This window comes from Marmota marmota, unplaced genomic scaffold (genome assembly GCF_001458135.2).
Source record: "Marmota marmota marmota unplaced genomic scaffold, marMar, whole genome shotgun sequence".
In the NCBI taxonomy this organism is placed as follows: Eukaryota; Metazoa; Chordata; class Mammalia; order Rodentia; family Sciuridae; genus Marmota; species Marmota marmota.
The window spans coordinates 3,985,123-4,008,825 of NW_026000005.1; the positions used below are offsets into that span (position 1 = coordinate 3,985,123).

General features: G+C 35.7%; 1 protein-coding gene across 1 annotated transcript in view; it reads left to right on the forward strand.

Annotated features, from left to right (window-relative positions):
* The window catches only part of Ppp1r1c (protein phosphatase 1 regulatory inhibitor subunit 1C), a 139,762-nt gene that overhangs the window by 57,194 nt on the left and 58,865 nt on the right, over nucleotides 1–23,703 (forward strand). The window contains exons 3-4 of the mRNA XM_015481053.2: nucleotides 19,070–19,110; nucleotides 21,967–22,027. Of these exons, the coding sequence (XP_015336539.1) occupies nucleotides 19,070–19,110; nucleotides 21,967–22,027 (102 nt within the window). The remainder of the gene's footprint in view (nucleotides 1–19,069; nucleotides 19,111–21,966; nucleotides 22,028–23,703) is intronic.

A 23,703-nucleotide genomic window follows, 5' to 3' on the forward strand; every position in this document is an offset into this window, starting at 1 on the left:
ACTGGTGCAAAGGCCTATCCACAAGTATGGCTGTATGCTGGACCGGTAGTCAGTGACGGGTATGATCCAATTGCAGTGGTACCAACCTAAGACAGGAGGCTGACGCCTAGAGGTCAGTTCATCCGATGACGGGTAAGGACCATATGTTGAATTGGACTGCCTAACAGGCACGGTCCCTAAGACACATTGCTTGTTGTTTAATTAAACAAAAAGGGGGAGATGCTGAGAGCCACGGCCGAGTCTGTATGGCCCCTGGCATTTTGCCAACAGTATTGATTGACAGGTGAGGCATTACTATCCGCCTCTGCCGCAACTTTTCAGTTCTCGCACTATTTTGGAGTTCTCGTCAGGATTTCCGGGGATTCCCTGAGAGTTCCCATTGGTTGGGGAAATGCAGGAGGAGGGATTTCCGGGAGAGATATTTCCGGCTGGGGGTTCCTGGACAAGCCTCCTTGCATTCGGGAGGATTCCCCTGGAGCTGTGTGAAGTGTTTTCCTGCAGTTTAAAAATAAAGTTTGTTCCTGCTTCAGTGGCTCGTGATTTGTGCCCAGCCAGACTGCGGCAATTTTTGGAGTGAACTTTTGTATATCATTATCTTCTCTAGAAATGAAAACCTATTACATATGTTCTGGCTGACTGATGCAAGTCACAAGGCAGCTTTAATAAGTCACCAACAGTATTAGCAACCAGTGTGAAGAAGGAAGTATAGCGCTTCTATAAAGGGAAAGAGAACTAAATATTCCAGATATTGGTAATTAGCTAATGCTCTTCTAGATCTAGTGCCTCTCAGCTTCATCTCTAAAGCGATTTCCTATTGTTATCATCCAAATTGTTAACCTTTGAATAATTTCTGCATGCTCACCTCAATCATCTCCCTTCCTTTTTTTATACCTTTACTTTATTTTTATGTGGTGCTGAGGATAAAACCCAGTGCCTCACATGTGAAAGGCAAGTGCTCTGCCACTCAGCCACAATCCCAGACTCATGTCCCTTCCTTTTACTTACAAGGAAACTAGTCATAGGACTTCATTTGGGAACTCTGCTAAGAATTTTGTGATGGGCTGGGGATGTGGCTCAAGCGGTAGCGCGCTCGCCTGGCATGCGTGCGGCCCGGGTTCGATCCTCAGCACCACATACAAACAGAGATGTTGTGTCTGCCAAAAACTAAAAAATAAATGTTAAAATTCTCTCTCTCTCTTTAAAAAAATAAATAATAGTGGTATTTTCTAAAAAATAAAAAAAGAATTTTGTGATATTTAAGGTAATATAAAACAAAATTTTAATAATATAAAATGACTAAAACTAAATCATCAAAATCTCACCTGTTTAAAGGAAACTATAGATCAAAATGACATAAAATGCACTATTGCGAAGGTGTTAAGGGCTTATTAAATAATTACTTTTCATTTTCCAACATTGCCTGATAAATATTTTAAAATTTATCCATAAAACTAATGTAAAAACTATGTTTTATAATCAGTTCTCTAGGTAGTTCTCTGAGAAGGACACAGATTAAAAAAAAACAAACAAACCTGAATTACTGTAATATGCAGGCTGTTTGAACTGATGTCATCCCCACGAAGAGAAAACCCATTTACTAAGCAAATCAACTTATTTTCCTGGAGAAAATGTGGCAAATTCCAACTCAAAGTAGGCAGAAAACATTTCCCAGTGATTGAAAATTGAAACCAGTAAGATGATGCAACAGCTTTTTGGCCTTCATCTAAAATGGCTATGTGGTAGGGTAAGATATATTTTATAAGAGAAACTAAGTTCATAAAAATTGAGAATGCTAATGAAAAACAGACTTGAGGTTTCAAAGGATCTGCTTTTTCTGCTCTTTTACTGTGCTTGGAAGTGGCAGCAGAAATTATGAAATACGAGCAGAAAAGTAGTTTGGAGGGCTAGGGCTATAACTCCATGGTGGTGCTTCCTTAGTAAACCAACATATCCATCTTGGTTTTCTTTATCATTTCATTCATTATTCCTTCCTTGCACCCAGCTTTCAGGGTCTTCCCCTAAAATAAGCCATTGTGGGAGGAGGCTCTGAGAGATAAAAATATATTAAATGATATGATTATGTTTCTACTTTCATCAATTAAAAATGGAAAGCTATAAATAATATTGAAAGAAAATACAGCTGTGTGAATCTTGGCACAACAGGGTGAAGTTATTTTTACTGTTTTCTTCTTTTCCCATGTCCCCCTTCCCAGGGCATATAAAATTCATTGCTCTGATGGTTTCAATTTGGGATTCAGTTTTGACTATATCTAAGAGCTCAGAGAAAAACACAGCTGAAACCACTGCCTGATGACTTAAGTTGAAGTCCCAACCAGACTGGCCTCCAGCAGAGCCCAGCAGGCTCTCAGCAGAATGGCTGAGGTCCAGCCCTCCTGTTGGAAAGTGGGAGAGTGGTGCATTAGGAAGAGAGGCTTCACTATAGCTGCTTTAGGAGGTTTTGCACAGCGCTATTACATTTAGCCCTGCTGTAAAGAAAAGTTGGGTATTTTAGTCATCTACCACCTTTAAGATATACATGATAAATTTCTTTGGCATGTTAAACAGACAATCTATGCTAGAATGCTAAAACCACAAGGAGATACCAAATCTAAATGCAAAAGGAAGGACTGAGCTATGCACAGTAATTTCTTTCATTTGTATTTGATTTATTTCAATTCAGTTCTGAGGGATCCTAGGTCAGCGATTACTCTTAGATTTAGTAGATTTAAAGCCCTCTGTGGAATTTTCATCTTAGACTGTCTCTTCCTTGTATTGTTTAACTGTGGATGATCTCAGAAGATAGATATGATTCAAAGATTTCTGGAAAAAGGCTCTACCTTCAAGTATGTTTGATATGAATGTAGAGAATCCACTGAAATGGGATACTTTATATTTCATTGCAGTTTTCACAGATCTGATGGTAAATTCCTTTTGAGACTGTCAAAGATAGCACCAATGTCCTCATGATTAAACTTTTAGGGCATCTCCAAAAGATGACTATAAATTGTTTTTCTCTGTTCCTACTTTTCTATTAGAACAGAATTAAGTTTTCCCCATAAATCGTGCTAGAAAAGATTAAAAAGAAAAGCTGGTGGAAATACACAAAAGAGTTAAGATAGTATCCTGTTTTGCTGACAAGGTAGATAGAGGGTTGGAATATAAAACTAAAAGATATCCTGAGCATTCTTAACAGTGCTGTGTGGAAAAAGTTACAGTCACATTTTCTTATCAGAAATATTTCAGAAATTGCCCTAATCAGACTTGAAGGGAAATTAGAGTTACAGAGTAATTATAAAATGCCTTACTGTCCACCTACCATGGAAGGTTAGCTTCCACTCCTCTATTCCACTCGCCAGATGTAGACTTTCCCCTAATTCATAAGAAAAGCATTACCTAGCTGGTTATGACATGCCACCCTTGTGGGTCAAGTAAAGATTTATGTTGATGAAGAGAAAAGATTGACTATAATATTTTAAATGACAAACTAGACGAGGAGCATGATTTGATGATTTGATCCTTCACCTTTATATTGGAAAGTTAATTTGAATATAGACTTCTGGGTTCAGGCCTTTAAATGTTATCCCATTGTCTTTTGGTTTGGATGATTTTATTGGTACCCTTGTAGAAAGGATCACTTGTTTTATTTTAACTTTTTTAAAGGTTTTCTCTTTTGTCTTTGGCCTTCTAGAGTTTGTTATAATAAGCCTTTGTGCAAATTTTCTTTTCTCCTGTCCTTTTCTCCCTCATCCTGTTTGGGGTTTATCAGGCTTCTTGTATTAGTCATCTGATGGTTTCTTGTTTGGTTTACTTCTTAGCTATTATTTTTCTATTCTTTCCTTCCTCTATGTTTAGGACTCTAATTTATCCTTATTTCATACCTTGTGACTGTGTCTCAAATGTCTCTATTCTCAGTTTTATTTTTTCTGTTCTTTGTACTTCAGGTTGAATAATTCTACTTACCTTTGTTTTTCATGCACTAACTGAATTACATCCTCTGCTATGCCCTTAAAACAAGTCATTGCATTAAGTTTAGATCTTGTCTGTTGAAGTTCGTGAAGTTGTTTTTCTTCATAGTTTCTATTTCCTTGTTTAAATTATGTATCTTTTAGTCTATGTTCTATGTTTCTCTCTATTTTTACTAATATAGCATATTATTAATATATCCTTTGACTACTAATGTTAATATCTGAATTTCCTATGGGTCTGCCTCCATTTTCTTTAGTTATCAGTATTGTCTTTTTGTGCCTAAAATTTTTTGTTGACAATTGGACATTTATATTTAAGAAATTTTTAAAGGCCTCTAAATGTTTACATTTTGTAAAAGTGTTTAAAGGTTTATCCTTTCCGGTGCTTAGCAGATATAGTAAGGAAATGATCAGTTAATCAAGTCAGAGGAGTCCAGATTTCAGTTTTAATATGACTCACTTGACCTAAATTTTGTACCTGTTCCAGACCTTTCAATTAATGGTCTGTAGATCTTTGAATTTTTTGGAACTTATTATTTTAAGAGATTTTTATAATATTTATTCACTTCTCAAAAAATCTTAAGGTAGGGACAAATTGTATATTTGACACTCCTTAATTTTATCACTCTAGTATCAACAACTGCCACAATCTCTTCTGGGTTCTCTATTCTCCTGTTATTGCCTCTGCCTGAGGCCAAATTTGAATTGTGAACCTTTCACTCTGGAATGTCTCTGATCTCTGCAGTTTTCTTTGCTTCTGCAAGTCTTAATGCCTTTGACAATTTTGCTTTTCTAGCTCTGATAAATGATGTCACCAACCACGCTACTCTAAACAGAATCTCAAAATTTAATCCTAAGGCAAGTTCTTATTTGTTGTTCTGTTTTTCCTGTTTGTTTTCCTGGTTCTGTGAATCAGTCTTTAACAACTATTCTCTGCCCAGGATCTGAGCAATTGTGTCCCTCAATCTTAGTAAATTGATTCCATGAAAATTGATCTGCACCAATTCTGGTCTTCAGGACTGAATTATCCCTCCAAACCCCATCCCATCTGCTGACTTTTTAAATTTGGTCTTTTGGATACAAAATTACTGCCTGTATAGCTCACTCCACACCCTGCAAGCCTCTGCTTATCTATGCATGTAGTCTGCTCCTGTGTTGGCTCAGATGCTGCCCTCACCTGGTTCTCTGATCACACTTTAGTAGTAAGTCATGCAGTGACCCCACAGTCCTGCTTAATTATTTGATTCTTCCAGATGTTTGCTAAGTTAAATGCTAATCTTATCTCAGTCATATCTGTTCACTTGTCATAGTTAAACCAATCCTTAAACTTTATCAATACAGTGGCAAGTAAAGCACCTGCACCACTGAGAAGCTTCAAAAAAATTTTTTTTTAAATACAAGATTTCTTTCCAACTTTATCAGTTTTGTGTAGTTTGCTTAAATTTCCTGATGAGTGAGAACACACTAGACTACAATTTCAACCAGATTGTATTACAGCAGATAAATATTTTTTCTTGGCTGACTTGAAAAAGAGGGAGTCAAAAGCATTATCTCCTAAAGTTTCAAAGACACTTCTTATAAAGAAGGGAATACACACTGTTGTCAAACAGAACCCAAACCAAAGCAGCTAAGCTTTTCATAATCCAGCAAAACACAAAAGATGGATGTAAAAATAACATGGTCTCACCTGAACCCTTTGGATATCACTGAGGAAGTTGAGGGGGGAAAGGGGTAGCATTTCTTTTTAGCGCTTGATCAACAGTATTAGAGAGAGAGAGAGAGAGAGAGAGAGAGAGAGAAAGAGAGAAATGGGGAAAGGATATCTGCATAATTAAGGATTTTATTCTGCACTCATTAGTATTCTCTGTGTAAAATGTACTGATAGTGCCTCCTGAAGGAAGACAAATTTAAATGCTGACTAGTGTTTAGTCTAAAATCATATTGCTTATTCACTTGTTAGTAGTAGATTAAGGGGGATAAAAAGGAAAAGAATCCGTCTCTGGTAATACTTATTATTTAGCTTGAAGATTGTAGTTAAATAAAGGCTTTTTCCGTGCAAAGTTATCCAGGAGGAAATGATAATATTCACAAGGTTCAGTCATGACTTTTCTTAAACACAAAAAATTGCCGCTACATTCGCTGCAGTATTTCCATTGATAAACACACACATACAAAAACAAAACAAAACAAAAAATCAAGAAATTATCACCATACTTAGTAAACTTACATGGTCTCATTTTTCAACTCAAACTTTGGTGTGAAAGCCCATGGAATTTTTATGGTTGTGCTAGATGAATTTCACTGACTTAGAAAACACTTCATGATATTTTTTTAACCATGAATTTTTCTAGCCAATAAGAATGCATTTTAATAGCAAAATAATGCATTCTCATCCCACGAAGACATTTAAACCAATGGTTTTTTATTATAAAGGTATATATGAAATGTTTTATAGTCAGTGGGGATTGATGTTTAATATTTTATAAAATCTATAAAAATTGTGATAGTACAATCAAGAATACCAAATATCTTTCTTATATTTTTGAGAAAATTGTGAAACATCAATTGTAGATTGGTGATTTTTTTTTTTTAGGACAAAACTATACTAGAAGTTTATATCTCTAAAAAGTAATGTATATAAGAATGCCATGTGAAAAATATCACAAAGGTTTTGCAGATATGACAAAAAACAGTGAACATATTTTGTACAAAGGGAATCATGTAACATGTGGTCTTTTGTACCTGGCCTCTTTCACTGAGCACAGTATTTACTTAGATTGATGATTTTAAATGATAAACTTTGTAGGACTTAAAAAGTATGAAATGACACTGCAGCTAATAAAAATGTTCGCAATATAAATAAAAAATTTAGCTTTTCTTTCCACTTATAGCTCTGGGTAATTTAGGAAATTCATCAAATCTCTTTCCCAGGGTTAATTTTAAAGGATAAAATGAAAATAAACGGTCAGAGAAGAGAAGTATTAATGAAAACAAATCTACAGTCTTTGCCATGGAAAGAAAGGAATACTGGAAATATCAATTTCTTTCTTCCTGTGAGAGCAGACACACTCAGCTCTCTCAGCTGAATTCAGTTTATATAGTGCCAATGGAACAAGCTCCTTGACAAGTGGAAAAGTCATGTGATTTCTTGTCCTCACACACAGTGATGGCTCAATTCTGTCCTCTTTCAGTGAGTTCTACCGATCTGGTCATGGCTGGCCACACTACCTTGGTGGACACTCACCAAGATGACATGCATGAGATCATAGAATCTGCCTGTCCCTCTGCTACTTCAAACTGCCCTTTTGTAAATTCAAGGAAAGAAACCATCCACTGCATTTTAGGATTAGTATTTCTGTTTCATCTTCTTGGATGAAATTAACTGAAATCACAGAATACACAGTTTTTATTAACATCTTCTATTATGTTCACTAAAATAAAATAACCGTGATATGTTAACAAATGACTATAATATACTGAATTCCTTTTGGCTAATAAGAGTAGTTCTCAAATGAATGGACTGGGAAAAGGCCAAGTCTGAATTCTAAATAGCGTTTACATAGTAATATGTATCTCATTTTCAAAACTCCTCCAAAATTCAGAGTATGGAGGAAATAGAAAGTATTTTGAAACCATGAAAAACAGCCTTGTTATAAAACAAATCACTGTATTTAACAAAAATCTTTAATATGTGTGAATAACCTAAGCCACTCAAGAAAAATACTAATGAAAGAAACTAACAATTTCATTTTTAGACTGGGATAAAAATTAGAACTTTGGAAACAATATCTGGAGTTTCCTCAATCTTTCACTCCATTTTGGGGTGTATAATCTATTTTATGATGAAATACATGTTCAACTAGGATGTTTATGAAAGGTAAGAAAAATTCTTTCATTTCACTTTGTACAAGTGGTCTTACTTTTATTATTTTTTTTTAAAGAGAGAGAGAGAGAGAGAGAGAGAGAGAGAGAGAGAGAGAGAGAATTTTATTTATTTTTTAGTTTTTCGGCAGACACCACATCTTTGTATGTGGTGCTGAGGATTGAACCCGGGCAGCACGCATGCCAGGCAAGCGCGCTACTGCTTGAACCACATCCCCAGCCCCAACTTTTATTTTTAAATACTCTGGAATGTATACACATTTGTTCATTGTATTCATCAAGGAAATAAAGTAGAACTCGATATTTTCAAATCCTTAAAAATGTTCATATTTTGTCCTTTGATAAATAAAATTTAGAAAACCACTTGTGGTAAGCTCAGTGTCTTTGTCTTCTGGAATTTTTCTCAGAAATTTGACTTCATACTTAGAATAAAATGTGAGATATTTTCCCATGGTGATTAACTATCTATCTCTCTCTCTCTCTCTCTCTCTCTCTCTCTCTTAACCCTTCTTAACCCTTGTGTTTTTCTTTAAAGGAGATGTCCTGAAAGTTTATGGTCTAGATGTGGACTTGTCTTTATCAACTTCTTTGTTACCTCGTTTTAATTAGATGATCTATGTAGCTTTCTAATTTTGGAAAATATTCTAACTTTCCTTCTACTCCCTCATTCTCTATATATTCATTATATCGCACTTTTATATATTTTTTGGACTTTCCATCAATGCTTTGTTTTTCCCGACTTTTGCTTCACATGTCTTATGTCTTCATCTTTTTGGATGTGGGTAAATTTCTCATAGTATTATTAATTTGTTACTTTCCTATTAAATTATGCCCAATCTAGTTTTTTCCCTCTGTTTGTTTTTACCTTTGGTTTAAAAATAATTAAAGATGCATAGAAAGTTGCAGAGATAGAAATATTTTTTCAATTTTTTTTTCTCTCTGGCTACAGAACTTTCATTTGCCATTCTTTATGGGAGGTCTGCTAGTGAAAAATCTGTTTTCTTTTGCCTGAGGATATCTTTATTTCTCTATGATTCCTCAAGTAAAAATTCACTGGGCATAGAGTCCTACAGTTTTGAAAATATTGTGCAACTTCCTTCTGGCCTCATGATTTCAAATGAGAAATTACTAATCTATGAAGTGCTTGGAAAAGCAACTCATGAAACTGACTTTGTTCTTAATGAAGTTCATCATTACCACTGGATGATTGTGAAAGTGCCATTTGGATGCTTCTAATAAATAGACCTGGGGAAAACGGCATTATCTCATTATCACTGGGTGACGGTGTCAGCCCAGGATCCACTTGGCATCTGTTGGTATCATGACAATGGGCCTCATTACTTCTGGAGTTCCCAATTGGTCTGTGGTAATTCCCAAGTAGAGTCAAGGGAAAAGGGGTGCCTCCTCACAGCTGTGTGAACATGGAAATTTAGGTTTCCTACTCTCTCCTTGCTGACAGCATCAGCAGTGAGGCCCCATGTTTGCACCCCAGTTCCATATCTGAAATAGATGTCATTGTCTAAAACTGGGTTTTCTTGCTGTGTTGTCCCTTTTCTGGTCCTTTGGTTAGAGACAATAGGTTTAACTTCTGAGCTTCAACTACTTCTGTTTGTTCTTTTTAGCATTTCCAGATTTCTAGCTTCTCCAGCATTCAGTCCAGCATAGAGGAGTCAAAACAAATAAACCAACATCCCAGGGCACTCACTGCTCAGGTCCCAAAGACCCTTCTCCCCTCTCTTCTTCTCTTTGCCCTTTATAATCTTTCTCTATATTTATCTATTTCCCAAGATTTTTGGCTATGCTTAGTACACCATAAAGTTTTTCAACTTTATTGAGTCTTTTATTTCCATGACTGAATTTTGTATTTCTAATTGTTTTCTTTTGTATCTATCTGCTCTTGTTTTACTTTAGTCTCCTTTTACTTGTACATTTTCTGTTTCAATATACTTACTTTACTTACTTCTATAGTTATTTGTGGGTCCCAAATATACTTATGTTAAAGAAACTTTCAAATTGCTCTGAAGTTTTCATTTTGTCTGCAGAAAATCAGTATTTCAATTGCTTTTTAGGCAATATTCCTAAATTTTTCTTCTTGTGCTTTGAAATTTTAATTTAATTTTAATTTTCATCTTGGGTGGATTCTTTTTTTTTTTTTTTATGCTTACCCTTTCTTGTTAATGTCCTGGAGTCTTGGTTTGATACTACACCTTTTAACCTGGAATGAGGACTTTTTAAAAGAAATTTTATTTGTTCTCTTTAGTTATACATGACAGAAGAATGTATTTTGACATCACATATACATGGAGATAATGTCTTATTTTTGTGGTTGTACATGATGTGGAGTATAAACACAGGAAAGTTATGTCCAATTCATTCTACTGTCTTTCCAATTCTGCTCCCACTCCAATCCAGTGAACCTCCACTCCTCATTCCCCCTGCACTTGCCTATTGTGAGTCAGCATCTGCATACCTGAGAGAACATTCAGATTTTGTTTTTGTGGCATTGGCTTATTTTACTTAGCATTATGGTAGTCTCCAGTTCCATCCATTTACTGCCAAATGCCATAATTTCATTCTTCTTTATAATTGAGTAATATTCCATTGCGTATATGTACCATGTTTTCTTCATCCATTCTTCTATTGAAGGGCACCTAGGTTGGTTCCATAGCTTGAGTTTTGTGAATTGAGCTGCTATAAACATTGATGTGGCTGTGTCACTATAATATGCTGATTTTAAGTCCTTTTAGCATTTCCAGATTTCTAGCTTCTCCAGCTAGCGGTGGGATAACTGGGTCAAATGCGGCTTCATTCCAAGTTTTCTGAGGAATCTCCATACTGCTTTCCAGAGTGGTTGTACCCAGGAGTACATCTAAAAGATAAACTCATGGAAATACAGTCATCTCATACTACATAAAGGCACCAAAAACATACATTGAAGAATAGATAACCTCTTCAACAAATGGTGCTGGGAAAACTGAAATTCTTATGTAAAAAAAATGAAATTAGATGCCCATCTTTAACCCTGCACAAAACTCATTTCAAAATGAATTAAGGAACTAGGCATTAAACCAGAGACCCTGTGTCTACTAGAAGATAAAGTAGGCCCAAATCTCCACCACGTTGGCTTAAGAACTGATTTCCTCAACAAGACTCTGCAAGCGCAAGAAGTAAAAACAAGAACCAATTGTATTCTTGCAAATTGCCATTCTGACTGGAGTGAGATGGAATCTCAGTGTAGTTTTAATTTGCATTTCTGAAACCACTAAAGATGACGAACATTTTTTCGTATATTTATTGACTGATTGTATCTGTTCTGCTGTGAAGTATCTGTTCAGTTCCTTTGCCCATTTTTTGGGGGGATAGGGGATACTGGCAAATGAATGATGATATTTTATTTACTGATTAAAAGTGGAGAGAGGTAGAACAAACTGTGAAAGAAAATCCTACTGTCATCTATTTAATTATACATACCCACCACCTTACATTTGTTCCTCATATCCAGAATGCTGCTTTCCTCATACTCAGTACTGTTGTCCATTAATCTCCAAGACATACAAAGAACTCAAAAAATTTAACACCAAAAAAACCCAATCAATAAATGGGCAAAGGAATTGAACAGGCACTTCATAGAAAAAGAAATATGAATGATCAAATATATTAAAAATTGTTCAACATCACTAACAGAGAAATGCAAATTAAAACTACACAGAAATTTCATTTCACTCTAGTCAGAATAGCAATTATCAAGAATACAAGAAACAATAAATGTTGGCAAGGATGGGGGGAAAAGATACACTCATACATTGCTGGTGGGATTGTCTCTGTGTCTTTTATTCTGTACCATTGGTCTTCATGTCTGCTTTGGTGCCAATATCACGCTATTTTTGTTACTATAGGCTCTGTCGTATGATATAAGGTTGGATTGTGATGCTTCCTGCTTCAGTTTTGTCACTAAGCATTGTTTTGGCTATTCTGGGTCTCTTATTTTTCCAAATGAATTTTGTGACTGCTTTTTCTATTTCTATGAAGAACGTCATCAGAACCTTAATAGAACTTGCACTAAATCTGTATAGCTGTTTTTGGTAGTATGGACATTTTGACAAAATTAATTCTGCCTCTCCAAGAACATGGGAGATCTTTCCATCTTCTAAGGTCTTCTTCAATTTCTTTTTTTAGAGTTCTGTAGTTTTCATTACAGAGGTCTTTCACCTCTTTTGATGGAATGAGGTCCTGTTCCATGATGATAGCGGAAGAAAACTTAAGCAGTCTTGAAGTGCATGATGGTTTGCCCTAACACTTTGGTTATCTCCTGTCTCCCTGGGGACACAGATCAGTGCTTTTTCCCAATGCAAGTGACAGAGACCTTGTTTTTGTCCTGTCCTTCACATGAAGTCAGTCTCCTTACAAATGTGGGGGATAGAACTTTTGGTTGCTTTTGCCTGCTTCTGGATCTAAAGTCTCATGGGCCTGTGATTCCTTACCTGATTACTGCATTTTGCTCTTCTTGTGTTTATAGTCCTTAGAGATGTTTGATTACTTTAGACTGTGGAGTTATCATTTTAGTCATTTCTTTTTATATTTACCCTGTCATTACTCTTGCGTTTGAAGAGAGGAATCTTCACAGCATCAATTTACAACACTATTTTTATTGGAAGTTCTCCAATTTCCTCCAAACTGACTTTTTCCTTCACATTTCCAAAATAACTGCTAAAAATAAAGGCTCAAGTGATCCTCCGTTATCTAAATTCATCAGAAGTCTGCATTTTTTGAGTTTATTCTAAGAAATTGGCTCTCTCCTTACCAAAGAATTCTATATATGGATCTGTGCTCTTCTGCAGTCAATGTCCTGAATAAATCATTCATTTCCAGGATTTTAGTAATTGTCTGAGACTGACTTTTATAAAAGAATATATTAAATTTGACTTGACCACTTATTTTTAATTTCTTTTATATATTTTGTTCTAGAGCCAGATACTCCCCCCCCAACCCCCATCTCAAGAAATCAGAAGACCAAAGTAACATCCTTGCTTTTCCTCTAAAAATTCCTTTTTCAGTCAGTAAGGCAATATTTATGAGAATTTGAGTGTCTGTAGAATTGCCTTGGGTCTAGTGAGACAATTTTTAAAAATAGAAGTCATGGCTTCTGCTTTAACAAATTCATAAATCAACTATTAATTCACTAGAAATATCTACCACATCCTGTGAACCAATAGTTGTCCTCCTACTGGATTTTGAAATAGCAAACAGACAGTCTTGTTTTGTGAAAAATGGGTAGTTAGAGACATCTATTTGACAAGCTGTAATAGTGTGCCAACTGTGATAATATACTAAAAGCTATGGAAGAGAATCAAAACAGAGGCTTCACAGGTCATCTGGGAAGATAACACACTAATGGCCATAGTACAGAGTATGTGATGATGAGTTCTATGGGCCAGGCATAGAGAGTACAGTGGGTGTTGGGTGGGAAACTGGGGGCAGGATGAATTCCAGTTAGAAATGGGGGAGCCAGGAATCAGGAAAGATTTCCAAGAGGAGTTGCCATCTGAACAGAACCCTGGGGGACAACAGTACTGAGTATGAGGAAATCAGCATTCTGGATAAGAGGAACAAATGTAAGGTGGTGGGTATGTATAATTAAATACATGACATAGGATTTTCTTTCACTGTCTGTCCCACCTCTCTCTACTTTTAATCAGTAAATAAAATATCATTATTATCATTGGACTTATTCAGAAATCATTTTTCCATTCACAATTTGCTTAAATCAGCTTTCAACAACTTCACACTGAACTTTAAAATCTTTCTTATAAATTTATTCCTACATTTTCCTTTATCTCTTTCACTGGGCCAATATGACATTTTAAAAACGATATTGTTCTTGTGATCTTATTTTTAGTTACATTACTTAGTTTCTAACTCCCTGGCATTCCTAAAATGATACACAGAATTCTGATAGCAATGACAGAAACAAAGTATGTTCTTGGGGTAATTTTTATTTGCATTTAGGGATTTTGCATTTTTCTTCTTGCTCAAGTTTTTATTAATAGATTTAATTATGTGAACAATTTAAGATCTACAGAAAAATGTAATGGGCATACTGAGTCCCATATATCATCCTCTTACACAGTTTTCCTATTATCAACGTCTTACATTAGTCACAAAAGTGTTATATTGTTATGAATAAGGACTTAATATTGATATATCATTATTAATTGAAATCTATCATTTATTCAGATTCCCACTTGTTCTTATTTATTGATTTGTTTATTTATTTTGTATAGCAATGGGTATTGAGCCCAGGGACACTTTACCATGGAGTTACATCACTAGCCCTTTGAATTTTTTTACTTTGAGCGAGGGACTCACTAAGTGGCCCCAGGCTGACCTTGAATTTTCAATCCTTCTGCCTCAGCCTCACGAGTAGCTGGGGTTACAGGTGTGTGCATGGTTCAGATTCCCTTAGTTCTTATCTAATGTCCTTTACCTGTTACCTATCTAAGACTCCATCTACTATACTGTCACATTTATTGTGTCTCCTTAGGCAGCTCTGGAGTAAGATAATTTCTTAGGTTTGTTTTTATTGTCCTTGACAGTTTAGAGGAATATGGATCAGGTATATTGTATAATATTCCTTTGTCTGAGGTAAGGAGCCATCTTTATGACTTCATAGCAAGGGTTTGTGCTATCACCATGATTTATAACTGGTGATGTTGACCTTGGTCCCCTGGTGGGATTAATGCTTGCCAAGTTTCCTTACTATGATGAAGGTCCTTGTTCACCTCTCCCCCTTTCCATACTGTACTCTTTGGACGGACATAGCTCTATTCAGTCTGAACTTAAGGAGTGGGAAATTGTTCCTGTCATTGTCCCACATTTTTGTTCCTTGAAACAAGCTTATGAGAAAATAAGGAACACAGAGAAAGAGTTCTTGTACATCCTCCCCCATGTCACATGGAAGGAATACCCTGCAGTTCAAGAAGATCAAGTAATTTTGTGTGGTCATGACAGATGAGTGGAAGACCATGTTAGAAATTACATGTGCTCTCCTGCGCTTTGGTCAAAATACAAATTTTTCTACCAACCTCAACCCTGGCTTTCTAGGTGTTCCTTATTTTTATATCTCTTTACATTCTGCTACTTTCTTGTTTGCAGTTCTCTCTCTTTTATAGTTCAGAAACTTGTTGAGAGCCACAGCCGAAGGGGCCCCAGCAAACTTCCAGCTGCCGGCTGATGATTGGCTCACAGCGGCCCCAGCAACATCTAGCTGATTGGCTCCTCTGCGGTGATGCTCATTGGGCTGTTTCCCTGCCCTTTCAGACCACGGAGCTGCTCATTGGGGGACTTTTTTGGCTCCGCCTACGTGACCCAGCCAATCGGCCTCCAGAGCAGGAGGATTGTGGGAGAGAGAGAGAAGCTTGTGTGGGAGAGAGAGGCTTGTGGAAAGCCAGTGGTGGCAGTTGAGGCTCTGAGGATTTTTCCTGAGAGGCTCTTTTGTTTGGCGTGTGTGGTTCTAAAAATAAAGTTAGTTTCTTTTGACAAGTGGCTCCCGATTGTGCCCAGCCAGACTGTGGCAGAAACTTGAAAAAAAATTGTCTTTGTCTTCCCTGTTTCCTACTCCTAAACATCATTTACATAGTAGTTACTTAATTTTTTGTTATAACTAGATTTCAAAAGTCTGATCAGATCTCACTGATGTATCTAGACCATCAGATGATTGGTGTATGCAGTTTGTGTGTGTTTTCATATAGATCCTGAATTTGTTCTGTTCCTTTCATGAATTTAAATACATTATGAATTTCTAGCTAATTATCATTCAAAACATTTTAGAACCATTCATAGCCCTATCTCCATCTTCAATGATGGTATATTCCTTCAAAATGGTATATTCCTTCATTCTTAGATGACAGACATTTTTCTCCCAAGGCAAGGAATTTCTTCTTTCAGATCAAATGCCTCTTGAAAGAGGGGACAATATGAATAAGACAAATCTGAAGTAGGTACAACAGACTCAGATTTGTAGTTTTTAATTATGGGTAATAAATTAACACATCTCTCATCTGTTAAAAAACTAATTTTGTTCAACCCTACTCCAAAATAGTATTATTTTTCTGTTTCATGAAAAAGCTAAACGTATTTGAACCCTGGGATCTATCCTTATATTTCACATGGAATCCAATATTCCTGGACACTTTTTCAGCTAGACAGTGGGTCATCATTTGAGGCCCTGGAGACATTATAAACACCATTTGATGTCCTAGTGCAGAGTTGGTGAGACCTTGCATGTGCTCTTGGCAATTCATACTTTTGAATCAATCGGGGTATAATTTCTCATTTTTCTGATTGTATAGATTGCAGAATCACATTGGTCATATCATCACCTATATAGAAACAGCAATCATAATTTCTTGTTAGGGTCTGTAAACAAGTCAAGATGGCGCCTGGCATTTTGCCAGAGGGAGTGGTTTGTGAAGTAACACCAGCGAGACATTAAGTGTGGAGATTTCTTATTGGTTGACTGCTGTATCTAGTTTATGTTAATTAAGATAAGCTGTGTGTAATGTATATATACCCCTCCTGTCCTACAATAAAGGGCTCCCACTCCTGCTGTATCAATCTACACAAGTTGCTCGTCACCCCCAGTTCTTTTGCTGCAGCCGGACTGCAGCAATTTCTATTCTATTCTGCTGCCCTTCCTATCCCCCCTTACCCTCCCCTCCCCTCCCATCACTTCTCTCTATCCAATCTAACTTGCATGTGCTCTTATGGTATTCGTTTTTGGTGACAATGTTCATGGTACAAATTAGAGAGAACATTGTGTTTATGTCTGCATGTCATCCCAGTAAGTGTGCCCTATGAGCTTGTAGTATGGGTGTGTTTATGTGAGGTGCTCAGGAGGCAAAAAGACTGGCTATTCAATTTAATAGTAATCTGGTAAAGGAAGGAGAAATGCACTTCAAACAATAGATCTCAAGAAAATTATGATCTTTTGGGGGCTTTCGTTGTATTTTTATCTAAGTCATTTTGACTTGAAAGTCATTTTGTTTTTACTCTTCAATATCATGATAAGAATATAGAATTGTTTTCTCAGTCCTTATTTTCATGACATAACTAGTTGATGTATGTCAACAACATAAAAATAACAACCTTTTTTTGTTGAATTATGCAGTCAATGAAGTTCTTCTCATTTCTTTGGAAAGACACTATTCTATGTGTGCTCAAATTAGAAACTAGAAAAAGTGAAAAGCTGAATGACTGGATCCTGTTTTATCACTAAAACAGTCAGAGGTCCTTTGAATTTTGAAGACCAAATACTAAGAAACCACAATGGCATTTGACAATCTAATTGGTCCTAATGCATGCATTGTTACAATGGATCACATTTGATATTTAATTAAATGTGGTAACAAAAGTTCTCACATTGAGAGAACTGTTCAATATGCGTAACTATCTAATAATGAGCCAGCTATTTGCAGTGTTTCATCAAACAATTATGATTTTTGTCCTAAATCAATAGCTTTCTGTCTGCCCTTCCCTATATAAAGGTGGTAAAATTCATCAGAAATTTCTGAAACTTCAAAATCTAGTAACCAAGATATCAGATTAGAATACATAGTATTTCCATTCTAGCTGTTTGGATATTTTTGGGTCTTACTACATGAATACAAACTTTATACCTGGTTGGATTTATATAATTTTTTTTTACTACATGTAGGCTGTTTTAGTCAGCTTTTCATCCCTGAGATCAAAAGACCTGGAAAGAAAAATGTAGAGGAGGAGACATTTATCTGGGGCTCATGATTTCAGAAATCTCAGTACATAAGTGGCTGACTCCATTGCTCTGGGCCTGAGGTGAGGCAGGGCATCATGGCAGAAGGTCGCGGAGGAGAAAAGCAGCTCACAATATGGCCACCAGAAAGCAGAGAGACCTCCGCTCACCAGTAACAAAATATAAACCCCAAAGTCATGTCGTCAGTGACCTGCCTCTTGTAGCCACTCTCCACCTGCCTACAATTACTGCCCAGCTAATCCATATTCATGGATTAATGCACTGATTAGATAAAAGCTCTCACAAAGTATTCTACCTCCAAACTTTCTTACATTGTCTTATTTGTGAGCTTTTTTTTTTTGTAATTATCTCTTATCTAACCCATACATAGATGTATCTATATCTCTACCCATACACATATATGTACATAGATATACACTGTTTATTAGATTAGGGTAATGCATGCTCATTATAAAAAGAAAAACAAATAGTACAAATATAGATAAAGAAGAAATGTGTTATCACTCAGAGGTAACTACTGGTAGCATATAGGTATCTATGAATGCATATGCCTATCCTCATGTACATTTATTATCTTTTATAAAATAAAAATACAGTGCATGTAGTTTTGAAATAATTTCACCTACATAATATATATCTTCTTGTGAATATATATTCTTATAATTTTCTCTTAAGTAAAACTCATTGATGGACTTCTCATACAGTCAGCTTTCAGGCTACCGTAAGGATCAGGAAAGTGCAACTGGGTCAAGAAGCCAAGAAGCAGAATTCATGTAGAGTAAGTGAGGAGGAAGCAAAGAAACCTGGCCCAGAACCTTCTCCCCCTGCAGAAGAGGTGCATAGGAGCACCTCTCCCTTTAATGCCTTTTTCTCACAACCATTTATACCACCTGAGTAGAATTTGTCTGGGCACTGTCATAGAAGATGTTTGAGAAAGTAACTGGTTCTCCCCAGGGGCAGTAGAAGGAAAGGTCCTGTCTTCCTTGCAGTCATAGTGATTGGGTTGAGTGGGAAAGGAGGTTTGTTTTTGTTGATGGAAAACTTGAAGAAGCTTGACAGAGGCTACACTCAATACACAGTGATAGCAGGAGCAAAATCAAGAAGAGGTTGCTTGTGCCTTGACACTATGAGGTTGGTAATACCAGTGGTTGTTTCAGACAGTCATTTCCCTGATTCTCTTTCTGGACTACTGAAAGGTGGCAACATGAACGTCAAGAGAAATGCATCTTCGTTGCCTTTTTAAAAAACCATTGAGAGAAGTTTATCTCAGAAGAAAACCACTCCTGTCCTGCTATCCTTTGCAGCTCTAAGCCACATTGCAATGTATAAGCATAGACAATTATTAAAGTATTTTGGTATGTTGATAAAAATGTTAATTGTATTATACAAGGAAGAATATTTCATTTCTCATAAGTTATACCTATTTCTCTTTCAGAAATAGATGACAAAAGGGTGACCAACAACACACAAGGAGAAGTAAGTTTTCCCAGATTTTGTGGAAACGTGTTAAAATTAAAAAAAAAAAATTAGCTTGATTTTATTTGATATAAAATATAATGTAAATTGTGATGTAAAAACTATTTAGGTTGCTTTTCCTGACTGAACAGTAAAATGAGGTCATTAAAATCTCTGCTTCTCAGTTACCTTAATTCTCTGATTTTCTATGGAATGACAAGCTTTGCAAAAACTTCAAAAATAGGGCTGGGGTTGTGGCTCAGCGGTAGAGCACTCGCCTAGCATGTGCAAAGCCCTGGGTTCAAGCCTCAGCACCACATAAAAATAAATAAAATAAAGATATTGTGTCCAACTACAACTAAAAAAATATTTTTAAAAAAATTCTAAAATAAAGTGATGGTTTTAGTGATAGAATGTAGTATCAATAATTTAATTAATTGAGTGATTATTTATGAGCAAAAAGGGGTAGGGCCAGACAATGTCAGAATCCTAGAGGAAGGAGATGTTCTTCTGGTGCGTGGAGCAAATTCAGTCCCTGGGCCAGAGTCTGGATGGAATGAAGTCTTCTGAACCTAGATGAACAGAATCTAGGGGTTCAGCAAGAAGCACATTCAGCTAGCCTGAACATTGTAATCTTCTAGTCCCTCCATACACACTTGTAGGAGTTCAGACAGAAAAAAAGGAAGGGAGGCTAGTTGATAGTATAGAATATACAAAATAGGAAGGAAGCAGGAAAATTGTGCCCAGAAGTGGAGCAAATATCAAACTGAATGATCTGTGAACTTAGTCAATTCCCATGATCATGAGTAGGCATACAGCAAGACCCAAAGAGGAAAATGTAAAAAGGACAAAATCCCAAATAGTATCTCACAGGATTTTCAAAAGTTTTTAGTGAGGGAGTAACTGGGAAAACTAAGAACTTATATAAAGTCGTTATTTTTTATTACATAAGTTTTTACTGCTATGTTATTAAACAACAAAAAAGCACTTCTGCAGAATTAATCTTCTACTTGATCTTTGAATATGTGTATTGAAGAAGATATAAAAGAAATTCCAGAGGTGATTGCTTCACAAAATCAACCTGATGTGACTGAAATAATAGAAGTGCCCCAGAAATGCCAATCAGCCACACATTTAATGTTAATGTAGTCACCCTTCCTGCACCCATGCATAATAGACTAGTTCCAAAAAACAATTCTGGAGAAATTTACTTGTACTATTTATTCACTTGATGGGCAGTTGCAACTGTTTGATTGAATTTTTTACTTTTTAATAGATTTCTTTTGCATTAGGTAAATATCATCATCTTGATGAGTTTGAGGGCAATTACATTTTTATTTGCACAAGGAAAGTTGCCTCATAAACTCAACTTTATGAAACAGTTTTAATGATTTTTTTAACTCTGTATATCATGTTTTCTAATACGCAGTGAAAAAGCACTCACCCAAAAGTGTCTTATAACTATGATTTTCAAAGCAAAAAAATAACTGCTTTGAATAATTCAGACACTGAAAGTCATTGATTAAGACCCCTACCTTTATCACATTATAATATAAATCAAAAATGTGCTATTAAAAAGGAGTAGCAAAGTTTGGTAGCAAAATCTGATTGGATTATAGACTACATATATTTTTATTAGAATAAATCATATTGTATTTATTGTACATATATTTCTATATCACTGTGGAATGGTGGTTTTGATCCTGAAATGATTATTCTAAATGCAAATCCTGTTTTTAATAACTTAATTATGATCCAGTGAGTTTAGATAATGGTCTTATACAGCTGTTTTGTTAGCGAAGGGCTTACCTTTTAAACAAACAAAAGAATAATACCTCAACATTATAATTTCAAATAGAGACCTTAGGATGAACGTGTCAACTCAAGAGAGTAATGAATTGCTATTACTTACCAAGGATCCTCATTATGCCTCCTGAACCACTCATTAATTCTATGAACACATATTATTATCCCATGGAGTATACTTTGTCTCAAAACTCATGTTTTTCTCTCAAGTGGAAAGAATTAGTAACTTAAAAAATGCTTTTGAAGAAAGAATTTGCATTTAGAAATGATAAAAATAAGAAGATATTTCAGGGTCAAAATCACTTTTCATAATGATATTGAAATATATATTATATAAATGTTACTGTTCTAATAAGTGAAATACACACATATGTATGTGTGTATATATACTACAATCCAGTTGGATTTAGCTACCTGGATTCTCTTGTTTTTTGACAACAGGGATTGAACCCAGGGATGCTCAACCACTGAGCCATATTCCCAGCCCTTTTTATTTTATTTTTTAAAGATTTTTTAGTTGTTGATGGACCTTTATTTTTTAATTTATATACATGTGGTGCTGAGAATAGACCCATTGCCTCACATTTTAGGCAAGAACTCTACTACTGAGCTACTACTCCAGCCTCTGCTTTTTAAAATTTTTTTAAATTTTGAGACAGGTTCTCACTAAGTTGCTTAGGGCCTCATTAAATTGCTGAGGCTGGCTTTGAACTTGCGATTCTCCTACCTCATCCTCTAGAGCTGCTGGAATTACAGGCATGTGCCACAGCCTGGGCTGAGATGCCTTTTTAATAGCATGTTGGTATATGTGTTTAAAATAAATTAATCTTAAAAGAGTAATTTTATGACTGAAAAGGATGAAGAACTTTATTATAAAATAGAACCTACAGCTTCACATTTAAGCCTGTGAAATCACTGAACATGTGTAATCAATCTCATTAACTAGAACTGTGTTTCTTGGTATGGATGTCAGAAAGCTCTTTAAAACACAGTACAGTGTTTAGTTCCCTCTCAGGTCTGATGGCACCATCATTTACATCTCATGCTTTTACTCTTTTCTCTTGTCCACAGTCACAGAATGCATCACCTAAGCAGAGGAAGCAGAGTGTATATACACCGCCCACCATGAAAGGTACTGTTCAGGTACTGTTCGGGGTGTCCTGAGTATTGAGGTTTTCTGTTCTCGGGACCATCCATTCCATCACAAGCTGGATCTTGTCTCATCTCCACAACTCAGTGATGCAATGTTCAGTAAGATACTGTTTAAAATGTGGTTCCACCAAGAGTAAAATAGGTGGTTGAAGAAGCATTAACTAGGAATCTAGAATCTTAGTTTGGAAATTTAGTTTTCACAATAATGACAAAAATTTTTCTTTTACCTTTCCTCACATATTTTCTTTGAAGGGATTTTTTCCATAGTCTCTAATTATTTTTGCTAGTGTTGACAGATAATTGTCATCCCCCACGCTACCCTCATCTTAAGAGAATTCAAATAACTTGAATTTGAGGGAGATTTAATGTAAAGTATGGTTTCATTGCCTTGTGTTGGAATCAGCTTTAAGAAACCCAAACAGCTGTTTGCTGTACTTGTAGAAGCTGTTGAAATAATAAGGAAGAATGCTTGTTCGAATTTGGGCATTTTTCCAGAATTTTTCCTCAAAATTGGAACTGCTAAAATAATGTCTAAGTGCATTAGTATTTTGACTACCATCAGTTCAGGGAAGGTGTCTTTAATTTCTCACACCAAAGTGTTCCTGACATGAGGCGGAGTTCACTCTACCCAGTAGCTCATATTCCCCTCTGGTGCTAGGACTGCTGGCTGGGTGTTTCATCATGCAGTCGTCCAGCTTGGTTTTAGCTGCATGCAAGGCTAGCCTAGCAGCTTCCTCTGGAGTTTGGAGAAATGTCTAAATTGGGAGTAAAATTTTCCACTCTATTCTCTGTAGATTTGGGGACTTTTCAGGGAGGTGGGATATAAATGGACACATTAGTAGATACTTTCAGTAAATTTCCTTCCTGTACAGCTATTAAACACCATGTTTACTTGTGTGTAACTAGTAAATAATACAATCATCAACATTTTTTTATTCCAATGTAATTATTGAGAGTACTAGACATTCCTGTCTGAAGATAATTATAATCATTTTAAAGATATTTTCCCCATTGTAAGTGATTTAGTTTTTTCAAGACACATTAGTTTTGGCATGAATGGGAAACAATGAAAGATATATGTTCACTCATTGAATTATTTCCTCTGTTCTATTTTGGGTTAGCTTAAGCTAAATAAAGTAATCCTGTTCCCATGTCCTCAGAGAATAATAGTTTCTAAAGGAAAATCTTAAACTCAAAGCTCTAAGGGCCCATTAGCTCTCAAATATCCTAAGAATGTTGGATCCTAACATTTAGGGATGTTAATTATGCTGCACAGTTTTCATATAACCTTGTACTGTTGAGTGCCCTAAGATTGTCCTTTAATGATAATCATCTAATTTTTCAATAGGATATAAGGGTGTTGATACCAGTCATTTATGTCATTTTATAACCAGTAAGTATCTTTTGTGATTCTTATGACAAAAGAGAAAGCAAAATCCACGTGTTTTATTCAGTCTATCTCTAAGAGCTAGAAATTAATATTTCAAGACAAAATTAAGCAATGGTAACATATGGTATCTTGTGAGCACAGTAAAAACATTTGATCATAAGAAAGATGACTAAACAAAGAGAATGTTATGAGATGCTGAATACAGCAATACAATTGCTCTGAAATGTAGAATTCTTAAAATTACAGTGTGAGATACAATTATTGAG